We start from the raw sequence: 25,974 nt of genomic DNA, 5'->3' as shown, positions 1-25,974 counted from the left end.
GAGGGTCCGGAGCGGGACGGGCGCGGCGGCCGCTCCCAGCGGTCTTGGCAGTGGGGCCCCGGCGCGGCCAAGGGGATGCGCCTCCGCTCGGCCCGGGCAAGGGGACGCGGGCGAAGCGACGCCGCGTGCCAGGCCGGGCCCTCGGCCGCCCGCTGCCGCTCGTCCCGCAGCCCCGCGGTCGCGGAGCGCGGGCAACGCCGCTGACCGGAGTCGCCCGCTCGGGCCCGGCCGGCCCCGCGGCCAGGGAGGTAGGGAGGCGCGCAGGTAGCGGGGCGGCCGCGCCTCGGCCCGAGCCCCCGCGGGGGCCGTCGGGGCGGCCCGGCCTCCCCCCTGCCCTCCCTTCCCTCGGCGGGGAGGATGGTGCAGCCGCCCGCAGCCCCCGAGCCGGGCCGGGGCCGCCCTCCCCGGGGGCTGAGGGGATGAGCCGTGCCCCGCCGGGTGGTCGCTAGCGCAAGGATGACCACTCCCGCCCTGCTGCCGCTCTCCGGGCGGAGGCTGCCCCCGCTCAACCTGGGGGCCTCCGCCTTCCCGCACCACAGGGCTACCTTGAGACTCTCCGAAAAATTTATCCTGCTCCTTATTCTTAGTGCCTTCATCACCCTGTGCTTCGGGGCGTTCTTCTTCCTCCCCGACTCCTCGAAGCACAAGCGCTTTGACCTGGGCTTGGAGGATGTGCTCATTCCCCACGTGGACACCAGCAAAGGGGGCAAGAACCTCGGCGGCTTCCTCATCCACGGGCAGGGGCACGACGAGCACCGGCACAGGTAGGTACCTTGCTCGCCGGCGACGGAGCGGGACTGGGGAGAGGGAGATCCCTTAAAATAGGTTCTTCCCGTACTGCTGTTCCTCCTCTCTCCGACATCCTCGTGTCTTCCCAACGTGTATCAACTTCTGAGCGCTAGCCTGGTGTCCTCCAGCTGCCACATGTAGCTGTGGCTCCATGTTTTCTTTCCCAGTGTGAATTTAGCCTTCTGGCGAGAGCTGGGAGGATAAATATGAGCTGTCCTCCAGTGACTGATTTATTTCCTCACCCTGGCCAATTCCCTGCATCAGTCATGGAGGGAAGGGGGTTAAGTTATGGCATTTGTGGAGACAGTGTAAGTGACTGATAAACTACTGCATCTCTTCTGTAGCTATTATGTGCTTACTCAAAACAGCTGCTTGTTGCTGAATAGTGTACAAGAACTTTGATCTGACAAAGACTGCATGCTGTGATCTAGAGGCTGTCAGCCTCTGATGAGCAGGACATGGAACTAGTGCAGATGGCACAATTGCCTTTTTCTGGCCCTTAAAATCACTTGTAATTATGTTATTCCAGATAATTGATGTTGCAGGTTGCTGAGTTGCCTTAATTGTATTTGCCAGTGTAAAGAACTCGGAGATAAGATAAGAGTATCAAGGTTTAATGTCAAACTGTTGATAGCTTTTTGGGGGCCACCTAAAGCTTTGTGTGGTGTAAGCCTCTAAATGCTCAAGGCTGGGTCATGTGAAGTAAAGCCTTCAAAATGGAGATAAAAAACCTTAAATTACGGTTATACAGTGTGCTTGCTTCTAACACTGTATTTGCTTAAATCCTGCCCTAGTGTCTGGATCATAGTGAGGCTGACAGATCTGTCTTCAGTGTCAAACATGTGCTAAAATATGATGATGGGTAATAAAATATTTGCTCTTCCATACTCAAATTAGTAATACAGTGAAATTTGAAGAAAGGTTACTTATGTTGGTAATGTTCCTTTGAGAACAGTTTAAAATGTATCTTTTTTACGTGAGTATTATTTAAAAGTTATTTGTGCTAGATTAAAAGGAGAGGTTTTAATTGACCTCTTTTTATTAATCTGTTATGAGTTATAAAGAATACCTGAATACTGTGGTGTTTTTCCTTAAGGCATCTTGCTGTCGGATGCCTTAGGCCACTTACATGAGCCCTTTGTCTCTATCTGAAAGGGCACGGATACTTAATATTTAACAAGTACTTATTTTGTCTATAATGTTAATTGCTGGTGTGGTTAAATGTTGCATTAAGGATAAGTTTAGACAGTCTCTAATATGCCTTTGAAGTTCGTCTTTCACTGTGTGTTTGGGGTTTTTTTTCCGTGATGTTATTTCTTAGCTTCCCTGGTCCCTGTTGCACATTCAGTCAAAATCAGTTTCTAAAATATAGGACAGATGAAACAAAAAGAGAGTTCAGGAATTTTCAAAACTCCAGCTGTGGCTGTTGTACCTTGTGTTGCCCAGTATATGGGCTGTAGAAAAAGGAGTTAGTTGATAGTGATATTTCATGGGGTCCTTTACAGGTTCCTTCTTGAAGTGTAATTACTGAGGCCACAGCTTTAGTAATGAAGTACATATGTTTTTGTCTGTCATGTGTAGATAAGCAGAAACTTAAAACTGTTGGAACTAAGTGCATTTTTGGTTGTTTGGGATATGTTCTTAAGCGAAGTGGTTATCCTGTCATCAGTTACCTCTCTTACTGTTCCTCTATTGCTATAACTGTGTGTACCCTGCCCTCCACCCAAAGTTTCCCTCTCATGTTCTTTTTTTTTTTTACGGCCACATTTTGAATTGTTATTTGAGAAAGAATAGATATTGTTCCTGTTGTTTTAGCCCTGCAAACCACTGGATTACTCCAGGCATATCTTAACTGCTTAAAAAGCCTGCCTGCTTAACATGCTTGTAAGACCCTTGTGTGGGTGCCACAAGATGCATTGTGAAGCAAGGTTACATGCTTTACTTTCAAAACAACTTCTTTGGCTGATTACCATACAGTCTTATCAACAGGCTATTTCCTAACTTGGAGCTGATGTGGTGGCTGCTTTCTATAATGGAAAACACTTGTTGCCATTTTCATTGTCGAGTTCTTGCTCCTGGATTGCAGGGACATTGATAGATGGTATTTTGAGAAAGTATAGGGTCTTTGATGGTGAGTTCTAGAGTACTTGTTATATCTGTTTGGGATGGAAAACTTTGTTCTGCCTGCTGTCAAGGAGCAAAGTCATGCGTCAACTACTCTATAAGTGTTGGTTTTTGGGTAGTGCAGAGGAGTTATGGTACAAAAGATCAAGAGAAATTAACCTACCCTGAGTATGAAGGAGGATGCAGTCTAAGATGTGCAGTGTGAAGATGGATTGACAAGTTGTATTTCCAGAAATTGAGGGACTTAGGTAATCAGATCAAAGGTCATTCTTATGAAGTATACACTTGATCAGGTGTTTTGATTTAGTCACTAAAAAAAGTGTTTCTTCTGTGAATGCCAGTATTGACCTCTATCAGATGATAAAGTGCTCATATTAAAATGCTGCTCCCTTGGTATATAGACTATAATAATTTAATGCACATTTTGCCCTACTCAAATTTTTAGCTTTGTAGGCTGTTGGAAAGTAATTTTGTTTCTATCTTCTAGCAAAATAGAGCAATGCTGTAGGTAGAAAGTTGTCGTGCAGCCATGCTTTAGTGTTGGGTGTTCAAACAATGGTTCCCACAGGACCTTTTCTATATTCCTCGCATTGCTTTCCCACCTTGTCCCTTGGGCACCCTTGACATTCTTGAGTGCTTTTATTATTATTGTTACGGTGGTTACCCCTTGCTGACATTAACTTTACATCTTCCATTAAACTGTTTTCCTTACTGCTCCCATCCCTTTTTTTGTTTTTCCTTCCAGGCAGAAAAAGGCAGGAGGCGGGGGGGGGAACCCTACTCCCTTCCTGATGTTCTTAAATATTTACTCAAGAATTACAGTGTCCTTGCCTATCATTCAAAGAAAAAGACATTTCATGTAACGAGGTGGTTAAAATCTGGATTAAAACTGCAATTTATATTTTGGGAAATGGGAGGGCTGCACTGCAAGGTGATGATCATTTTCAGCTGCTCATTTCATCGGTAAGCTCTTCATGTGCACTTGCAGCATAGTGCATGGGGAATGAGTTAGTAATGTTGGAAAGATGTACCACAAAATTTTGCCTCTGAGGGGAGGGAGAGTGGAAAAGACTAGTCCAGGACCTAGGAAGATATGTGTGTACACACACTTTTAAAAAATAAATTTAATTTCCTGAAGATGAGTTTCTCTCCATTTCAAATAGGATATTGCAGAGATTCTGGAATGAGAGCTGCATGGTTTTAAAGATACATCTTGCCAAACTAACTTGAGCATCATTCAAAATTTGTTACGCAGTTTTAGATAATTGTCACTTCTCCCAAACTTCTGCATCTTCTGCCACACAAAAGTACTTAAGGGGTTTCTTACTACCCAGTTACTTTTCAGATATCTTAGGTATTTTATTCTTCCATACCAGGCCTAAAAGATAGCTCAGGAACCAAATCAAAACATTCTTATGGCTTCTTGGCATCTAATGTAAATGAATGAGACTGCAGATGCCCTGTAATCTCCTTGATTTCTCAGATTTTTTGAAAACAAGATTATCTGCAATATAAAAATGGAGGGGACTTGTTTATTTAATGATGTGTCAAGCAGCTGCTCTTTATATTACTTTACAAAAGCTAAGATCATTTCTGTGGTAAAAGTGCATTAATCTTAGAGGCAACGAATAATGCAACTTTAGGAGCTCAAAGCAACAAAGCTACTTTGTAACAGCAATTGGACTCCTATTGTGCCAACAGTTAAGTCCTTCAGAATTTGCAAAGCTGTATCTTCAGCTGCTAAATTCCTGTGTATTGCTTCAAGTCATACTTTCTGTCTGTGCTTAAAAAACAAAAAACACCAACCCTCATGTCATCAGGTTGATAGCAGGACCTGTTAATAGAAGTGACCACCTCAACTACCTTGGCCTCTGTGAGTGAGTAGGTATAGATCAGTTTAAATCATGCTTTCAACTTTGTTTCTGGAAAGCTAAGGAATGTTGATTTCCATGTGATGCAAAGATATAAGCTCAGCAGTCTGACATGACCAGTTGAGAGTCAGCAACTGTGTGGCAATAGTCTAAAAGTGCTCTTCTGTTGCTCCATATGTGGTTGTCTCTGTGGCAGTAGCAGCTCCTGTGTCTACTCATAGGAGGTGAAAATAACAAAAATTATTCTGAGGAGCTTTCAGTCTTAATTTTTTCTTTTAAATTCTGCATTTTTTAAAAAGAAGCAGGAAAAGCTTAACATACTTCTTTTGAATCCCTTTATCTTATCTGTATGACTTAATTAGCCATACTAAAAGTGGGCAGAGGAGATAATTTAATCTCTGTTACTGGGATCAGTGTGTTCTGTCATAAAAGTACTTTGCTCTTTGCTCTTCCTTTCCCAACTTTACTCTAGGCACAGCTCATTAGTATAATTAACAGTATTTGCTGTTGTGATTCAGCGGGCCTGTTTTTTCCCCTGAAAAATCAGGAGCCGCTGTGGCGTTTGCACCCCAACTCCTACTCCATTCAATTTTTCATTGCATTAGATCAAACCTAATTTCAGAGCAGACTCCCCACAGTCTCTTTCAAGTGTGGGCACTGAGTTTAGGCTGAGATGCTTGATCTAGAAGCAAGGATTTTGTAGGGTGCAACACGCAGGAGATACAGATCCTCATGATTACATCTCTAGAGCTCAAGTCAGGGTTCAGAAATATCTTGTATGTCTAGGGCACAGTAGGCATAACTGACTGGTGCCAGTCTTCAACTGTTGAAGCTACTGCAAGAACACTGACCCTCTTTATTGGGAGACTTTTCTCAGCTGCAGTTTTTAGTAGACAAATATAATTCTTCATTCTGGACTCCATTTTGAGAAGGGGCTCGAGAGATGATGCTGGTACTTGAAGATTTATGGGAGTTTGATTTCTTCTGGAGTACCCACTTTATACCCTTAAACTCATATGAGATTTGTCCTGAAGTTGCACTGGACAGTGGGAGAGGTGCCTTCTTGTATTATTTCTAAGATTCTGCTGAAATTAACGCATTATATTGTAGGCTGAGAAGTGCTTTCAGTTTTGAATTACAAAATGCAAATTCTAGACCATCTGTCTAGATGTCCTCCCTCCTCTCCCCCATCTGCTGAACAGCCTACATCATGTGTAGAGCACTGCTTTCTTCATGTTCTTTTACTGTATTCCAGTTTGTCAAAGTATTTCCTCTGTTATGAAAGAGAGGAGTCAAGAGCTGGTGTTCTCCAGTTCTTACCCTTTCCGGTTAAAAAAAAAAAGATTGAACTTGTTGGTTTTTTGCATGATCTATACTTTGTCTACATACTGGAAAACAATCAGGTGTGGGAAAACTGCAGGAAGCCTGCTAGCTGGATTTACGCCAGCTAGTGGGTGGGAGGCAGTAGCAATTTGGTTCATTCGTAGTTTTGTAGATTAAAATCTCAAAAGAACTTTAGCATAAATGTGGGTTGCTTGATGATGGTAGCAATGGAGGCAATAGTAAGCAGCATGGCTAGTTGTGGGCATTATGCACTACAAGAGTTCGCCCATTGTTTGATCCTCTCGGTTTCCTGTAGTAAATACAAATATCTCGATCCTACTCAGCTAGTTCTGAGTTATGGGTTTTTGCTTCCTTACAACAAATGTCACCAAACTTCTAATTAGTTTTTCATACAGGTGTGGTATGTGCACATGTTTTCATAACAACTGAACTGAGACTGAGTATGGGCAAAGAGGAGAAATTTCGTAATACCTTTATTTTCTTCTTATGTCCATCCCTGGAAAGCCCATAAAATTAAAAAAACATAGTCAATGCTTATATTCTACTGTTCTGCACTTCCGTTATTGCAGCTGTCAATGTTGAGAAGAGATTGGTCTCGGGGGTAGGCAGCTGTTCCTCAGAGTAGTTATTCCGGCTAACAAAGTGGGAACTTGGGGACACCTGTTTGGGTATAGCTTGTGGGATTTGTTCGTTTCCCTTCCTTTTCAGATGCAAGCTCAAGTGAGTGCTATCATCTGTCTTAATTCAGTAATTAGATTATCACTTTATTACTGAAATTCAGAGTTCTCTTGCTAGTTAGCTGTTTGTGGAGAGAGGAGTGTTCAACAGGCCAACAAGAAAGGGAAAAAATAAGTATCTTTTTTCCTGCTGCCTCAAACCTTCAAATAAAAAGTCTGAGGGCTTCAAATATCCTGTATGATTGTAACTTTTCTGAAGTATCTGCATTTACAATCTAATGGTTTTTCTCTTACTTGCTCAATATGACCTAGGATATTTGTCTTCAAATTCAACACATAGATTTTGCTTTATTATTTTATTATGTTGAGGGTGAATACATTCATTCATGGGGGGGGAATGTTGGGAAAAGTTTTGGTGACTGCTAGGTTCTTGTCATAGGTTTGCTCATAAAATTTGTGGGACTTTGATTCCTTTTGTCTTTGTCTGACCTAGTGTCCTGTATGGAGGAAATTCTGTAACTTCATCCATTCATTCTAAGATCTGGAGGTTCTGTATTATTGTTTGAGATCTTCAAATACTAAATAATAAGGGAGATAATTTCCCTGGTAACTTCCATTCTTGTTTTTTTGAGTACCCAACCAGGTATACTGGTGTTTCTAAAATTAAAAAAAAAAAAAGCTTAGAAGATAGGTTAATAAATAACCTATAATATTATTATATTAGCTAGACATTGCTTTTTAAAGGTCTTTTTGGCCTTGTCGCCAGAGCAAACAAAGTTTGTGAACATGCCGTGCGTTTACCTGTAGCTCTTACTGACCCTTTGCTGTTCTTCCCTGTAGGATCTCTCAGCAGCAAAGGGTGACCTGTCGAAATAAGTGCTAAAGGAAGGATCACAGCTGTGAGCCCAAGAGTCATTTGTGGTACTTGGTCTGTGTTAGTCAGTCTGCACAAGTGTAACTCTGAAGCACCCACAGCACTTGTCCTCTGTTCTTCACTGATCGCTGGAGACGGGTGGTTGGACATTAATGCTGTGGCAGGGAAGAGCTGGATTTTATGGGATAGCAGTAGCAATGAGGTGTGTTACTGAGGTGGTAGGAAACATTGGAACAGAAAGCGGAAGGCCATTGGTGTTGGAACTACAGGGCTGTGTTAGTTCTTCTTCTTAGAGGACATATTTGCCCAAATGTTGAATCATATTTGCGATTGTCTCTTGCTGCTTTTTTTTTTTTAAAAACTCTTATGATGCTCACTAATGAAGAGGATTACCTTCCATGTGGTATTGAGCATTAGTTTCATTAATGTTTTATGTGCTCTATTACTTGCTAGTCACCTCTTAAACCACCAGAGGATTTTAAAATGCTTTCCCAGCTCCTTGCAGTTACTGCCATTGTGGCTTAGAGTGGACAGCTAGCTATTTTCCATGATTCTATTTGAGAGAGCAAGTTTAAGGTTTTCACTTGGCTTAACATTATGTAATCTGATCAGTATGGCATGAGCAAAATTACAGCTTTAAGGGAGTGCATGTGATGAAAGTATTTTTCTTGCTCTAGTTTGAGCCAGGTTTTTCCCCCCTGAAGCTAAAAGTGGTAACCCCCGAGGGGGTGGTGACCCTTGGGGTTTGACCCAATCAGTGCTCCTACAATATATAAACATATCTCTCCACCGGAAGAGAAGAGGTGGTACTGGTGGTACTTGTTGTTGTGAAGAAGAGGTGGCCATGTTGTGGTAGTGCCACGAGGAGCCGGGGCAGTAGCCCCTTGGGGCTTTGCCCACCCCCCCCAGCCCCGGCTGGGGGGCTATGTGGACTTGGAATGGTGTTGAACTGAACTAAGTGCCTGTGGCCAGGAGCTGGGGGAGTTTCTCCCCGGTAGGAGCAGTGGGAGACGCTGGGAGCAGCAGTGGAGACAGCAGCATCCGAAGAGCAGTGGCAAAGAGCCAACTGATAAGGACCAGAAGGACCAGTATGCAGCCGGGGCAGACAGAGAGCTGTCTGAAGAGAAGGAAAGAGCCAGCAGCAGAGACAGAGTTTGTTGGGGTAAGAACTGGATAACCAAACCCCCCAAACTTGCTAGAGACCCCTCCGAGAAAGAGGAGGGGGTGGTGGACTGAGAGGAGTCCTAAAGTGCAGTATGCACTGCTGAGAGGAGCTAGGAAGCTCATGGCCTCCTGAGAGCTAAAGCCAGGACGGCCAAAGGAATGTGTGTGTGGGGTGACCTTACCCCCCCCCACCCCTGGCTGCAGCTTCAGAGAAGCTGGCAGCCATCTTTGAGTCAGAGCATGGGAGCTCTGCACAGGGGCTTGATTTCCCCTGAGGATACCAGACCGTCACGAAGACCCCGGTGCTTCGTGATATGACCATGGTGACACAACCTTGTCTGGGGTCAAGCAGTCCACGGAAAGACCCCCGTTTTGAAGACGGAGGGCCAAGGGGCTTGGAGACCCCCTCGTGTGTGCTGGCAGAGAGCCAGCAACTATTTCTGCTGCATGGAAGAGAAGACACAGAGAGCCTGCTGCCTAGAGAGACCTGCTGCTCAGAGACTGGAAGGGGTCTTTTCTTCTTCTTCTCTCCTGGACTTTTATTTGGAGGGAGAAGAGATTTGGCCCATTGTAAATATTATTGTCATGGTAGAGATAGAAATAGAGTTAAGATAATATGTAATGTATTATAGTATTTATTTATTTGTACAGTCCTGTAATATATTCCTTTCCCCCCATATTGAGTCTTGTGTTTTTGTCTGGAAAACCCATCTCACATGGGGTTGAGATGTGGGAGGGGGGGCTAGGAATCAGAATTGGATTTTGGGCCTTTTCAAACCATGACAAAAGCTTTAGGAGCTCTTAAATGAGATAACTCTGTCAACACCTGCATGCAGAAATGTCAGTTTTCGTAGAATCCTAGAATGGTTTGGGTTCAAAGGAACCTTAAAGATCATCTAGCTCCAACCCCACTGCCATGAGCAAGGACATCTTCTACTAGACCAGGTTCCTTAAAGCCTCCTCCAACTTGGCCTTGAACACTTTCAGGGATGTCGAGTCCACAGCTTCTCTGAGCAACCTGTGCCTCACCACCCTCACAGTAAAGAATTTCTTCCTAACATCTAGGCTAAACCTCTTCAGTTAAAGGCCATTCGTCCTTGTCCTATCACTGCATGCCTTTGTAAAAAATCTCTCTCCAGCTTTCTTGTAGGTCCCCTTTAGGTACTTGAAGGCTGATAGAAGGTTTCCACGGAGCTTTCTCCAGACTGAACAACCCCTACTCTCAGCCTGTCTTCGTGGAAGATGTGCTCCAGCTTTTTATATGCTAGTAGGCAGTTGGAAGACTTTTGCAAGATGGTGTTCATCTAGGCTGAGTTTTAGCACTGTTTGCAGTCCAGCAAGGCATTTGGAGCTTTCACAGACAGGCTGCATAAGTAGTTTCTCCCTCTCAGTAATTTGCTGTCATATCTCTCTGTGACCTGCTGACGTGTTTTAATGTCTGAAGTGTACAGTCAGGTCATTTATGAGCAGGTGACCATCAGTGTTAAATCAGACTAATCTAATTGACTTTTTATTGGATCAAACTGAACGTGATCACTAAGGGTAAGAAAAACATGCCGTCTGTGGGAGTGGTATATCCCTTAAATCCTTCAGTGGGAAGGGGAGGATCACATCTGCCGTATTCTCGCTTTGAATATCCTGCTGGATAAATAAACTTGTGCTGAATATGCTGGGTTCTACACTTGGTTTAGGCTTGTTGGCTAGTAAGAATAGCTTACAGCATGTGCTGTTCCCTCAGCAGATTTTTCTGGATATGTTGCTATCTTTACAAATGTGTTGCATTTTGAGTGCTATTTGCTGTTTTTCCAATGCAAGTTGTGGGATCTGCTTTTGCTCCAGAATACTTTCATCCTTTCTGTAGTATAATTCGAAAATCATAATCCAGAGCTGACTTTCTGGACCACAAACTTCCTGTTTGTTTTTATTACTTTTGTGAGATGAAATTTGCTCTATGCTTTAAAAACAGAACTTGAAAAAACACCTGCCACTCTCTTGGCTTGTTTGAGATGGCAAAAGTAGAGGGAAAGATGCTTAGAGAAGAGCGAAGTTATTTTCCTAGTTAAGATACAATATTCCTCTCCTCCCCCTTTTTTTTGGTTTCCAAAGAAAGAAGTAATTCTGTCCTGAAAAAATGATAGTGTGAACTAGTTTGACTAAGAACTGTGTTTCTGGTGACCTTTTAAATCTCTTAATCAGGTTTATCTTGGAAACAGTGATGACTATTTAATTCTAAACTTAATAATTGCAGATGATGCAAGCAGTGCTATAATCACACATTCTTAGTTTCCTAAAGGCATCTGTTCTGCTGTCACTGGCTTCTATTTGAGTGGAAAATGTTCTCCAAGTTATTAAGTACTGTATGTAGTGAATTCTGAATTGCAATGCACAGTGTTCTGGAGAAGACATGACTGTGGAGGGTTAAGTAGGCTCTTCTGTTTCATGGAGTTCTGATGTTATAAAGGGTATTCAAGAAATTCAGATTTTCAAATTTTCTACAGATAGTAGAATCCGTGGCAATTGAAATATTAATGGATCTCTGAAACAGCCCTTTTCCAATAAATAAATAAAAATCAAAACAAATGAGAAATAATGCTAACAACTAAAAAAAAATTTAACTTTAGTTTTATCACTGTCTTGCACATTATTTTATCTGGTTGTTACTCTGAACTGTTAAAAATACTGATTTAGGTACTTAACAGTTAAATTGGATCTGCTGATTGTTATACTTGTTAAATTGGTCGAGATCAGTGCAGTGAAAAGTTCATAGAATTTGAATGTTACACCTATTTCTATGTGAAATGAGTTACTATTTCACATGCCAGAGGATGGACCTTAACTGCTCTTCAGTAACTGTCACCCTAATGACTAAGAATTTTTTCAGTTTTATGTCATGTCTGGGAACTTTCTCATTTTGAGAGTTTGATACCTATGGAAGGATAGGTATCAGAGATACCAGGTACCAGAGATATCACATACACAGATATATTATAATATATAATATATATATAAAATATAATGTATCTGTGTATGTGATATCTATAAACTGCTTGGTGAAGTGGATAATCAGTTGTCACTGCTATCACTTAAATACTTGAATGTGAAACTTGAAAACCAATGACTAATGAGGTGACCGATATTCTACTGGAAGTTTTTATAAGTAACTTCTGCATGAACTTGGTTCAGCATTTTATTGAAATAATATTAGCGAACATGGTGATTGGGAATAATTCAAAGATGTACTGGTAACCAAAGGAAGCTCTTTTGTAAAAACAACACCAAAATCCACCCAAGTCCCCACCCCAAACCAAACAATAGACCCTCCCATCACCCCATCATTTTGGTATTTATGTGAAAAACAATGACAGAAACCAGTGATGGAAGAGAACTTGGAATCTTTCTGACAGGCTTTTACTCAGCCCTGTGTTGGCATTGCAGCATTTGACAGCTGCTTGTTGGCCAAAGTAGGCAATGGGAATGGTTTATTCACTCAAAAAGCCAAGTGCCTAATAGTGACTTTGTTCTTGAGTGTGTTGGTGAAACAACAGAATTTTTATCATTGCTCCATGTGACCCCCAGGTCCTTGCTTTGCTCTGTTCTCTTTTGATATGTTTATTTTGGTTTCTATAAATCTCTCGAGTACTAATTTTATTCCGATGGGTGTGCTGTTGTGGTTATGCTCAGTCATTCGCTTGACACCTCGTCTCCCCTTTTTAGACATAATTTTCTCAGAATAGCATCTGGCCGTCACACTATGGTGGGACTAGATCATCCAATCTACTGCTATTACAAAGAAAAATGAGGCTTGACATATTCATGTCAATTTGGCAAGGTGCCTGAATCATTATGCTCAATGAAATATGTGACGTTTCAAGTGGTAATGTAACCTGCAGGAACACTTGCAGGAGAAACTTGAGGCAGTGCAAAGAAAATACCACCTTTACTTAGGCTGAAAGGTTTAGATGCTGACACAAGCCACCTGATCAATCCCCATCACAAGATGGTTTAACCCATTCCGATATTTAATTTTATTCAAAATTTTTTATTCTCTAGAATTTGTTGGTGGTGATCCTAGAAAAAGTTAAGTGCCTTTTGAGTTTAAAAGCTAAAAAAACTCAAGGAAGCGTCTATGGAGATTCCTTTCATACATTAACAGGTAGACAAACTAGCAAAACTAGCCCAAACTCCAAAGTGGTGTGTGTAACTTTTGAGTAAGTTGTAATTCCTTGCTTTTCTACGGTTCTCTAGCAAGTTGGTTTTGAACTTTCATGGATTCATAGTATGGAATTTTTAGGAAAAAAAAAGCAAGCTATGTAATACTGTCTAGTGTTTTAGTAACTAGAAAATATGTGGAAGCATAAAAATTTAAATTACTCCTAAAATATGATACTTAAAAAATTAATTTTTCTATCTGACTTCTGTTAAGGAGAAAAAGTTCTGGAACCTGTACAGACTGTGAGTAGAGTTCTTCCAAGCTGTCTTGAAAAATTCCCTTAAACTGCATCAGCCATAACCTTGTTCTTACCAGCTTTCAAGTGTATTCAATAGTGCTTAAAATAGAATGCCTTTTGAGATTTAGAAAGGCTTGTATTTACATCAAACTGTTAAAAAACATTTGTGGCAGGTGGTTTTTGGATTTGTATTTTATTTTTAGTTTCTGCTCTACCTCTCCTTTGTATAGAATTGTTCACTTATTTTTAGCAATTTGACCCTACTGTTTTCAGTTCAGTGCTCAACAATTAAAAGGAAACAGGGCAGAGAAGGTGGCAAGTGCTATCCAATGGTTCTATAGTCCAAGACTTCTAAAACAGCATTACCATCTTCTATGCTATGTGGGGATGGAAAAGCTGCGAGGGGAGGAAAGGGTAGAAGTTGGATTGTAGTCTAACCCAGAAATTTTTCTTATGTTCCTTTGTGCCATGCTGGTTTTCAGATCACAAATAGCCTTTGCCCCAGCCTTTCTCCCACAAAGGCTAGGTGTGGTACTGAAACATGTTGCGGCGATGGATGGCTAAGAATGCCTCTTCTTCTTTTAACCCATTAATAATGACTGAACTGTAGCCACTGAAAAGAAAGAATGAATAAAAGCTTCCATAAAACTGAAGAAATCCTCAAGAAAGGAAGCTACATTTGGCTTTGACAGCCAGTTTAAATATCATGTTTTGTGTTATTTATTTTTTCTCCCGTACCTTATTTCTGGAATCTAAAATGATAATGACTGAAGGTGACATAATATTTATAGGGGAGGGAATTAAGCTTCCATTTTCTAGTCTGAGTGCATAATTTTGCAGCACCTTTACTTTAGAGTTGGAAAGAACTTCCAGCTAATATTAACTTCCATGCATGACAGTGGCTGCAAGGATATGACCTTTTACCACAGCATTAATCTTCAGAAATAGGATCTGTCTTTAAAATTGCCATGGGTGAGTGTTTGGCATCTTCTGCCACTCACAGAGGTTCTTCAGACAGGAGGTACACAGCACTTATTTACTGGCTCATGCAGAGAGCCTCACCAGTTAGGCTGTTTACTGTGGATTAATGTGCTTACCAGCTCAGTGAGTCTCTGCTGGCCTGGAAGGTATAAGGTAGGAAAATATCAGCCTCCTTTGATCTTGGAGTGGGTTGATTCTTGATCTGGCTGAGTCAACATATTCCAACTCCACGTTTTCTTCAGCTTTTATGCCTTTTGGAGTCAATATTTTTCTCTTGGATTAAGTTAGTATCTCATCAATTATACTCTGTTTCTTACCTTTGGTAGCTTATAGCTATGAGAGTATCCTCTCATAAAGTTCCAGTTTATTTTTGGAACTCAACCCAAGCTCACACTGGATTTTGAGTTGTAAAAGAGTTGAATCTCATGGTTTGGTGATCTTGGGACCATATGCTTGTTTACTCTGGACCACTATGTTTGAAGCTATTAGGTCTGAACTCAAAATAAACATGACTTTGTTGCCTACAGCCAGTGAAGTGAAGAGTTGTGAGTTGTTTTCTAGTTCCAGAGTTTTCATTAGTCAAATCAATGGTGTTATCCTGTTTGAGTCATCTTAGTTATGTACTGTTCTATAGCACATATAGCATGGATACATTCGTTAGTGAAATGATCTGTTTTTCATGAAAGAGGTAAGAAAGTTGCCATAATAGTTTGAGCTAATGAAACAGATTTTATTTTAATCTTTGAGGAATCAAACATTTAACTACATCTATCCATGAGCTGCATTTTGTTGCTGGGAATTTAGGAAGTTGTATATGGTGGTGGTGAAGGAAGAAATTAGACTTTACATGTGATTATATTACGCAAATTAATAGAGGAAGATATGTGTGTACTATGTACTGTTTATAAAGCTCTCTGAAAAACCTGAAATTCTGTTGATGAAGACAATTTGAAGACCAAATTGCTGAGACATTTTATATCCCCATCTCTCTCCTTATTTTGGATTCATGTTCTTAGCTACAGTACTTCTGTGTATTTTCTGTCTCAGTCATGTCAAGAGCAGTTTGTGTCCAGCTCATCTGTTGTTGCATACATCTAAAGTCTGTATGTGTAGCCTGTAAAACATGTTGATATTTAACTGATACTGGAAATAGCACTGATATCTTTTAATCAACATTTCATTGTATTAGCCTAATCTGTTAATGTTCTCATAGGTTTATGAAAAATATCCATAATAATTCTAGATGTACATACTACTGAGACATTTGCTTTATTTTGTTTCTTGTATCCTGACAATATTTTTTTTATAGCAGATATATATGAAAAAAGATTTGCTTAGCAATTCCTAAAGAAAGCCAAATCATCTTTGGATGAATTATTTGTAATATGTAAGAGTAGTTTACACGTCACAATTTCCTCTCTCATACTTTTTTTGTATTCTGTTATGTTTACCATCATGATGCTGACATCCTTACCTTGTTTATGGGTCAGTCATTTCTTAGACTTTGTGCTGGATTTTGCTCTCAGCAATATTGTTTACTCACTTGGGAAGATGTTTCAATTGGGAAGGTGTCTTTTGCAGAGCGAAGCTTATCATTCATATTCTGTGCAGTTTGCTTATGGAGTGGAGCAAATGAGCAAACTCCACTGCCTAATTAATGGCAATGATATCTGTATCCTTGAAGATATTCAGAAGCTATCTGGACGTGATCCTGGGCAACCAGTTCTAGGTGACCCTACCTGAATAGGGGAGTTGGACCAGATGACCTCCAGAGTTCCCTTTCCACCTCAAACTTTTTGTGATTCTGTGATAGGTGCTGTATTCTTGTCAGATGTGCAAAAACCTGCTTTCCATATTCATAGATGTACTGAGTAGTGTGAGCCTTCCATTGTTATATTTTTTCAGATGAGGAATTACTGATCCTCTGTTGCATTTCTGGCCTTTTTGAAAAGGAAAAAACTCAACACCCAATTATCTGTCTCTTGAATCACAGTTGTGTATTTCATTAGCAGTGTGGATTATTTTAATGTGGAAACTTATTAAAAGCACCTAGAAGGCTAAATAATTTGTCACACAGTTGTCTCTTATCCTCTGCTTTACTGACAAGATTAAAGAACTTTGGAAGTAATGAGATACAGTTTTGCTCTGTGGAACAGTGCAGATTAGACTGTACGTCATGATTTGCAGGTATTTTGTTGCTCTATCTTTAGTTACTGTTTTGGCTGATTTGCTAAGTAGAGAGGTATAAAACCTTGCTGTTCTTTCCCTCTAAGTAGTCCCAGTGGTGCTGCATGGGAGAAGGACTTATATTTCTGTTTTAATTAATCCAATATTACTGTTAAGTATATCCACTCTGCAGTCTGTATCATTCTATATGAAATTCTCTTGAGTCACAGTATATGTGCTCTGTATATATAGATATACTTCCCCTGCCTTGCCCCTTGTTCCTCAAAACAAGGTTGACTGTGCTTAACAACAGAACATGGTCTGCAGGTCCTGTCCTGTCCAGGCCTTTTCTCACGACATGTCTCTAAATATCTTCTGGAAGCTATTGATATTCTGAGACTGAATACAAACTCTTTGTTGGTTTTTTTTACTGTTGCTGCCCCATAATTCATCCAATGTCTGTAAGCAGGACTACATTTTGAAGTGTTACCTTAGAGGGGAAGATCCTGCCAGTTCTGCACTGTGAGGAACTGATCTGTGTCTTTCAGACAAATCCAGTGCTGCTGCTGTGCAAGGCGAATGGAGTAGCACTGATGCTGTAATAGCCAGAAGGGTTGTGCATAGCTGTGTCTTGGTGTCAAGAGGAAGAAGTAAAGGGAAATTGCTGTGTTTAGACTGAGCTGCACACCCCTAATAGTGTTGATTCCTATAATGGAATCACTTCCCTAGAGTAGATTCCAGGATTTTCCGCCTTGTCTTTCTCTTCAAGCTCTACCATACAACATTGCAGTGCATGGCTTATGGTGCCATGCATGGTGACTACTCTTCTGATTTTAAACACATTGATAGACAGGTATCAACTTACCATGTAGCCATATGGTAACAATTATAGGTGGAGGAGGAAGATGAATCTGAGCACTATGTGTGAATTTCCAATCCAATATTTAAAGCAGTGTTGCTTCTGGGATGTGCAAGGCAACTTTGGCTGGGCGATTAAAATAGCATTATGGAAATGTGGCAGTTTGTGTCGACAGAACATCTGTGTGAGGGTAGTCACTTCCTTAGAGGTATGTAGGACCTGCCAGAGGGTTTCCTGTGCAGAGAAGTCTAGTACCATCTGCTTACCTGAAAGTTTGCCATCTCTGAGTCTGCATTATATGTTACTGCTACTTTTACTTTTTAACAGCCACTCGCTTTGTGTGTTGGGTTTTTTTTTGTTTTTTGTTTTGCTGGCAACTTATTTTGTATTTGAACAATTGAGAATTTTTAGACTAAGACCATGCTAATTTCATGGCTATTGCCTTAAATTGCTTACGTTCTCCAGCTGTTTTTCTTCTGTTGGTGAGAGTTTTGGTGTTTACTGCTGGAGATCAGGCTGCCTAGAGGATTCCGGTTGTAAAAGGAGAGAGCTATCATACTAATTGTGAACACAGACATCAGGAAGAAGACATTGCTTCAGTCAATATAGTTTTCATTTTTCCAGTATGGGGCAGGAGGGGAAGAAAGAGGTACCTGATTAGGAATAGGAGCCTGGAGGGGAGGGGAAAATTGAGCCAGGGCTAGCAGGGGGACTTGGTGGTAGTGAGAAGCAGCAATTTCTTTTCCTGGGAACCGGAGATGGAAACTGCACATGGAGCAAACTACAAGAGGATAGGATGACTGTGAAATGGTGCCTTTTGGTTTCCTCCCCTTTGTCCCTAAGTAGAAAGAGATCAGTGTTGTCTGAGGCATAAGAGGTGGACATTGGCTGAGTGAGATACTAATCAGAGAAAGGAGACATTTGGAGGAAGGTGATACTCAGGCATAAATAAAATTTAGCATTGTAGGGACTGACTTGCTGATGGAGGAAGCAGTATCAATGGGGTAAACTAGAGAAGAGGAAACCATATGGCTGAGTGAGGGGATAGAAGTGATAGTAGGGAGTGGTTGTGGTTAATGGCTGTGTGAATTTGCGTGCAGAAAACATGCTTCTTATAACTTGGACTTTAACATGCCTGAACATGCAGGTCTGTAAGACTTGAAGCTCATGTCCTGTTCTGTGGTGCCCCCAGCCATTTAATCCTGCCTATATCCTTGCCCCAGCATCAGTGTTTGGGCAGTCAGCCAGTTAAGAGACCTGATTTGGTCTGAAATGATCCATAATTTTTCAGCTGGCTCAACTCACCACTGGCTGAATGGCTTGTTGCCCAGTCTCCTGAGTACCAGCATAAGGAAAGTGAGCTTGCGTCTGTAGGGCCATTAAAGCCCTGAAAAAAGAATGTTTTGCACAGAGATGGTGACCAACATAAGGCATATAGAGTTATAATATCCTTTATTACAAAACCCAGTATTTAGACTATTACAGTTGATCATGCTATTAATGCTGCAGTCGTACACAATCAGTTTTTAACCTAATAAAGCATGTATGGACATACAAGCATCCTTCGTGCACTAGTTGACTTGTTTCTAAAGAACTGCTAATTTTCTAGTCACAGGTGTCTCTGTGTCAACGCCAGGGAAGCTGTGTTCCTCTGCACTCTCTGTCTGGTGATGAGCAGAGGGAACCCCTGCTGATGGTGTGCAACTCATATTTACTCAGGAATATTTTCTTACCAGCCCACACTGGTGGACTTCTCTGCCTCAGTGAAGGCAGTGTCATCGCTTCTCCAGCTGGAAGTTGTGTTGGGTTCCCTGTGAGTTTGTCAGAAAAATTTCCCAAAGCTTAATGTGCCATGGCTTGTGCATGCATTGGTGTTCTGTGCTCTAGATGTTGTTTGTTTATCTCACCATGTTTTTATACAATAGTCCTCAGTTTCCAGCAGATCCTTGCCTTATTACTGTTGAGACCTTTTACTTGGCAGTAACTGGGTATTAATCAACTTAAATATAATGTGAAACTGTAGCCGGAGTATTTTTTTTTTTTTTCTGCTGCAAGCTGAAAAGTGTGAAACCCTGTCAAGGTATTCTTTTCTTCCTCTGTTGTTTACCTACATAGTAACTGATAGAGGATGACAGCTTCTTGCTATTTAGCTCAAATGGCGGATCCTCTTATGGATGAAAAGCTCCAGCATTACCATTTTGAAACACTAGGATGTTAAAATGATTGTCATAATTTTTAGTGATTGCTTCTTAGTTTCATTAAAAACCACACCCTTACTGCATGACAATTCTATACAGCAAATGTCTTTCTATTTCTATTGCTTCAGGCTCTGTTCTTGAGGTTGCTTATTTGATACTTTTAAGTCAGTAAGATGTTACTGCTCACAGTTGGTGTTAAACTTTTTTTTCTGATTGTTATTTGAAACTAAATGCTTTCAAGACCTGTTCTTAACAAAATGAAGTAAAAAAAATCGGTTGATAAAGTTGTTTGCTTGTTTAACTGTGTTGCTTGAAACGTTTTCATGGTCTGTTTAATGGTTTGCTTGGTCTTTTTTTTTTTCAAACCAAGAGTAGACTAGGACTTTCCTTCCTTCTATTATTGATCTTCCTGGAATCACATGTTTAATATGGGGCTTTTTGGCCAAATTCTTCTCAAGTATGTCCCCTCCTGTTCTTTCATTTCAGAACAAACTTATAATGTCTATATAGAATGCCACAGAAGCATCATCTGTCCTACCACCTGTGGAGAATGAGGCTATTGTGTTATATTAAGCACTTAAAACATTTGTATTAAGCACTTGCCCTTGCAAGGAATAAATGCAGCTTTCTCTGTGATATGCGCTATTCTTACATAATGATTTCCACAAGCTTTTGATACCTGCTGGAGGAAAGTTTTCAAGCTATATCTTATGAAGGTAAACAGGTAAAATCCTGTTTCTCTTTTGCTTAAACATTCTCTCATATATTGCTGTTTCTCTGTGTCAGGTGAAATGTTAGAAAACTTTTCATAGCTTTTTAGTCAAACAAATATCACCTGTTCTCTTTTTGGGCCGAACTGCCTGAGTAAGGGCGTGCTATAATCAAGAGATGTGCTGAGAAATTCCTTTAACATGTGCATATGCAGAGGAAAAAGGAATTTTTCAACCAGCTAAGGCTCCTACTCAAAACTGGTTCAGTTTCTGGAGGCTATTTGGGTCCTTTCCATTACTCCTGAAGATTTTCTGCATGCCACCAGGAACTTTTTTCTTCCTCTGGGAAGAACTTCTCTGGACTTCATTCTTGTTTTTGTCCCCATCTAATCCCAAAATTCCTGTACAAGTCTAAGGTTATGAACCCAGCATCCCATCTTGGCACAACTCTCACGCAGTGTGGTTGGTACAGAGGATGAAGGAGTAGCAAGTCAGTAGTGTAGTGCTTAAGATGTAGTACAAGCCTCCGTAGAGCATATACTGAAATACTTGCTGGTGTTGTACAAAATGCTGTACAAAATGCTACAAAATTATTAATTTTCTTTAGGAAAAATAGGTAAGAATTATATTTTAGAGAAAACTTTTCACTTCAAAGAATGTTAAAATGTTAAGTAGTATAGTAGTTTCACATGCAATTTGTGGGTCTGCATGTGTTCAAAAGGGTAAGAATTAAGGTGTAGCAGAAACCAGTAATATTCTTGGGTTTTTTTTTGTAATCTAAAATTAGCTGTCTAAGTCTGGCTAATTTTAGGATTCTGTTTTGTATTGGGTGGCTAAGTTATCAGCTTTTCCCCAGGAAAACTACTATCAAAGCAGCTTTATCATTGTGAAAAACAAGAATTTACAAATATTCGGTTTTATATAGAATAAAGAAAAATAAGTAATGTTTGTAAAGATTGTAGCATGGTGACCTCTGAGGAAGATGAGCTTTGATGCTTCAGACTCTGCAGCAACTTTTGTGATATATGCCAAATCATAGAATGTACCACCTTTATTTTCCTTCATGGCTTCTGTTGATGGGTTTGACTCTTCGTTGTTTTTTTTTTTTTTTCTATTGGAAACTTAGTTTTGGGCAGTAGTAGTAGACTAGAAATAATATTTAAGAGCTTGGTGCTGTATGTGGGAGTGCTCTGGTTCTTTTTATTTCTGCTTGAACCTATGCTTCAGTATCTGATCTGCACCACCAACATCAATGGGTCTGCTTTGTCCTATATGTAAATGTGCTTATTTATAAAAATTCCTTCTTTAATAAGACACAAAGATGACAAGTTGTTCTTGCATGAGAACTCAGTTCATTGCTTTCTCAGTATCATAGGACCAGCTAAGTATTATTCTGCCGTGATCAAACTGTCTTTTATATCAATAAATTATATAGTATGCAAGATGGTGGTTCATACTGTATTAGAATTGACCATGGTGAGTTGAGTTTAAATACATTGCTATGTACATGTTTAAATTTGTACAACAGCAGTGTTTCCAATGACTTAGAATGGTTTATAATAGAAAATTCTGTGCTTTCACATTGTTAATTGTAGTGGGGTTCTGACGTTTTGAATTAAAATTATCCTACTATTTTTTGGTGCTGTTTGAATCCCACATCAAAATAAACCTTGGATTTCCAGGTGAAGAGTTGTTAACTTTTTATCCTTCCCAATTCACTTGTTCAGTGCTGATTTCTTTTTCTGTTTCTTATTCCTATAGTCTATATGTGTTTGTCACTCCTGTTTCTTGTGATGTTCTTTCATCTTTATTACTTTTAAATAAATAAAGTCTATCTCATTGGGATACTGGTTGGAAAGGAAGATCTGATGCTCCAGTCAGTATGGTGTTAGGAGACAGGAAGCTATTTAAAATCATTTTGCACAGGGCAGGTAGCACCCTTCTTCTCATTCAGTTTTCTTGATAAAATGTGAAGAGATCCTAAATTTCCTAAAGTTTTAGTAGGACTTAGGCTTTTCAGAGTACCTTTTTAGAAGTAAGATGGATTCCTAAAAGATAAATTTCTTTTCCCTCTGTATTAGTGTTGTAAGTGCTTTGACAATCAGATTTAAGACTTTGTTCTGCAGAGGCTAAGTATTCTGCACAGATGTAATTAGCTGCAGATGTTAACTCAAGTTTCTTTAATCATCAAAAAATCTGAAATAATGCCTATTTTTGATTGTGTTAGTGCCTTGAGGCAAATGTAGTTGTATTCTCTTTTACATTGTGTAAGCGAAACAGATCTAAATGAGATGTGTTTGATAGAGCTGTAGTGATTGAAAACTCTACATTGTTGAACTTTTTGCTTTTTCTAATGAAGTGTTTTCGTACCTGAATGACATTAAGACATTAAAAACTGAATGAGTTTACTTGTATATAGTTGAAAACTTGTGTAATTTGTTTTATTTGCTCCTCATTAGTGAAAATTGCATTCATTGCTGTTGTAGTCTTAAAAAGTATGTTTCTTCCTGAGGTAGTTGATCTGATTCTTCTTAAAATCTGTTTCAGCTGATACTGTAACTATGAAACTAAGAAGTTTCATGTAAGCGTAAAATATTTATGCAGTCTCTAGTGACCCTTCTTAGCATTGAGAAATGCCTACTGCTGGTGTAAGTGCAGCTGTAGGAGTGTTTGTAGAAAACATCTGCTTTTCTTCACTGGTAAAACTTAAGCTGACTGTAGCAGCTATGACAGTGCTTCCAGGTCGCAAGGAAGTCACTGACTTGAGCTTGGCACCCTCCTCCTTTTTTGCATTGGTGCTTGGAATAATGTGGCTGCTACAGAGGTGAGGAAAAAATGCCTTTGCTAATGGTCACAGCACTTGACAGATTCTCAAGATAAGTTTTACCAATTCTGTTAGTGTCAACATTCATAACATCAGAAGCAAATAATTTCCAAAGGATGATCCCTTGCCTGCATAGGTTTTGTTTTGTTTCGTTGGTTACTTTTTTTGTTCCACATTTGATAGTATAATCTGTATTGTTTTATTCTTAACTGGAAGGTACATTTTCTTTTTATTATGGTTATGAAAGAAAAAAAGAGATGTCTCATGTTCATGTTCTTTATTAATGAAGTATTTCCATATGATGATTCATGAAGATCCTAGCTATGTTCCAAAATCTTGTAAAAGATACCTGGGAATACTCAGGTTCTTTTTGACTTGCAGTTTTGCAGAGGACTTGGACTTCATGTGTAAGGGATGTGCTTCAACTCTCCACTCCCTTCTGCAAGTTCTGTGTGCCTACTCAATCTGTGTTTTTGAAATTCTCTCTAAATATATTTCCCCAAGGATTTTGCTTGTCCTCATTCCAGAGCTGCTTCCAAAGGCCATACCTTAATTATGAGACAAAGGAAAACAATTGGGAAGAGAAAGCAAAGGATTAACAAGCAGCAGTGATCTTTAATGACCAGCATGGAAATACATGAATTTAACATATTGGACATCTGGAAGTAGCCATGTTTTTCGCTTGTCTAAAAAAATACATATAATGAATTAAAGTTGAAGGGAAAAAAAGTACAGAAAGGCAGTTTAAGGATGCCAGTAGTTAAGTAGATTGTCTTCCTAGGTGAATTGCTGTATGAAAGGAACACGATCAAGCTCTGAGGGCTTATAACTGTATGGGTTAAGAAAGACTGAATTTAAAATACATGGAAACTAAGCAGAAAGAATGTGCAGACACTGGCAATCTGGGCAATGGAGAAGTTTCCATCGCTGAACAAAAGATGTGAAAAGAAGATTGAAAGTTAAATTACATTTGGCTTGAAGGTGACACCTAACTATCTACAAAGACATGTCAGAGGCTGAGGTTTTGGTTTAGACAACAGAGCAGATCTGAAACAGAATCTGTGAGCTTCCATGATAGAGATGAGAGATTTAAAGACCAAAGTGGCTGACAGCCCAGATTCTTGGTCTAAGATTTGGCTGCAAAAGAGATCGATTAGGGACATGATTTCACAGAAGTGGAAGGAAGTTTTATTTGGAGGAGGTCTACAGGGACTTTAGGAGGGGATATTTAGTATTGAAGGAGAAGGCCTGTGTCAGTGCATTAATTCTTGCTTCTCCCTAGCATGGTCCAAATAAGTCAAATGATGCAAGTGAGGAGGACTGGCTTTCAGAGTGGTGGCCACGCCTTTGTAGAAGACCAAGGAAGCAAACTAGCCTAAGTTGGTGCAAATAATAGTAAAGAAGGGCAGGAAATAGGAACATGAAAAAGGTCAAAAGGCAAACTGAAACTGAATGGAGAGGGATATGAGTTGAATAAGGACTCTTATCTCACGTTCCTTATGTTTGAGGAGCATTACTCATGTTCATATGCAAATCTAACCACTTGCTAGAAATAAATTCTGCTGTCATTTTTGTTGAAAAGAAACCACTCAAGGAATCTATTATTTGGTTTAATTTTCTGGGCTATGAATCATAGAATTAAAGAGGATCTTGGGTTGGAAAGGACCCGCAAAGGTTCATTGAGTCCACTCCTGGTCCTGCACAGGACAACCCCAAAAATCACACCGTGTGCCTGAGAGTGTTGTCCAAACACCTCTTGAACACCCACTTTCCTGGGGAGCCTGTTTCAGTGCCTGACCACCCTCCGCTGAAGAACCTTTTCCTAATATCTAGCCTAAACCTCCCCTGACACAGCTGACAGGCTGGCGACGCTTTGCCTGATGCCCCCAGGACACGGTTGGCCCTCCTGGCTGCCAGGGCACTGTTGACTCATATTCAACGTGATGTTGACCAGGACTTCCAGGTCCCTTTCCACAGGTTTTCTGTATCTGGAAAAGTTTAACAATAATTTTTCAAAGTGAATTAGATCTGTTCCCTTCTGATGTCATAATGAACTGTTATCTCCCATAAGGGAGGAGGGTTGAAATGGGAATAATCTGCATTTTGGCTTTATTCCTAGACCACCAGTACCTACATGTACAAGTAACTATAGCATGTGTATTACATGTAGGTATTACTGTCTTAACTAAAACGGTGATCAAGTAGGATGTTTGCAGATAAATAAAAGCATAATGTTCTTAAAGTAGTTTAGAACATCAACAAAGAACAGTTTGACTTTCAGTCTTTTTTTTTAAATAACAAAAAATTTTTACTACTAAGTTATCACCTATCTACTCTGCCTGTGCTAAAGTTTCAAGCCGTTTCCATCTACAAGGGTATTTTAAGCAAAGGTGAAAACATATTTAGAAACTGTGTTTTGGACGAACACTGTGTTAGAGAGAGGATTTTGGGACAACATATTTCCTTGCAAACATGCACAAGATTATTCTTAAAAGTCTAGTTGGAAAATCTTTATAACCAATACTTTGACACAGTGTTTATGATACACTTGTTACCTTCATTCCTGCAGGATTCACTTATTTTCTGATAAAAGCATTTCTTTCTAACCAATGATCTCTGATTAAGTTCATTACCTGAGGAAAAAAACTTCAGTAAAATAAATACAACCTTAACTTGCCTTGAAAGAGAAATGGTAAGTAGCAGCCTCACTGTTAACGGTGGTGGAGCTTACCCCTTTAACTGTCACAGGCATATACAGATCTGGTACTCCTTCCTGAGCGTATTTTCTGCTGCCTCAGAGCAACCCAGCAAACTGGGAGGAAAGTGGTTATTTCTGCAGGATGATCATGATGAAAACCAAACATGGGAAAAATAATCAAGCCTCCTCCTCTGTATGCACTTGACAATAGAGAGTAGTGCAGCCATCCAGCAAGGAGAACAACCAG

The 25,974-nt window shown here is 40.1% G+C and overlaps 1 protein-coding gene across 1 annotated transcript in view; it reads left to right on the top strand.

The window, feature by feature from the left end:
* Positions 1-360: 360 nt before the first annotated feature.
* MAN1A2 (mannosidase alpha class 1A member 2) overlaps positions 361-25,974 on the top strand; it is a 138,290-nt gene continuing 112,676 nt past the window's right edge. Inside the window, exon 1 of the mRNA XM_027681309.1 lies at positions 361-764. Within this exon, the coding sequence (XP_027537110.1) occupies positions 457-764 (308 nt within the window). The 5' untranslated portion in view covers positions 361-456. The remainder of the gene's footprint in view (positions 765-25,974) is intronic.

This window comes from Neopelma chrysocephalum, unplaced genomic scaffold (assembly GCF_003984885.1).
Source record: "Neopelma chrysocephalum unplaced genomic scaffold, ASM398488v2 Primary Assembly neopelma1_60, whole genome shotgun sequence".
Lineage (NCBI taxonomy): Eukaryota > Metazoa > Chordata > Aves > Passeriformes > Pipridae > Neopelma > Neopelma chrysocephalum.
This window is presented reverse-complemented; position numbering and strand designations above follow the sequence as displayed.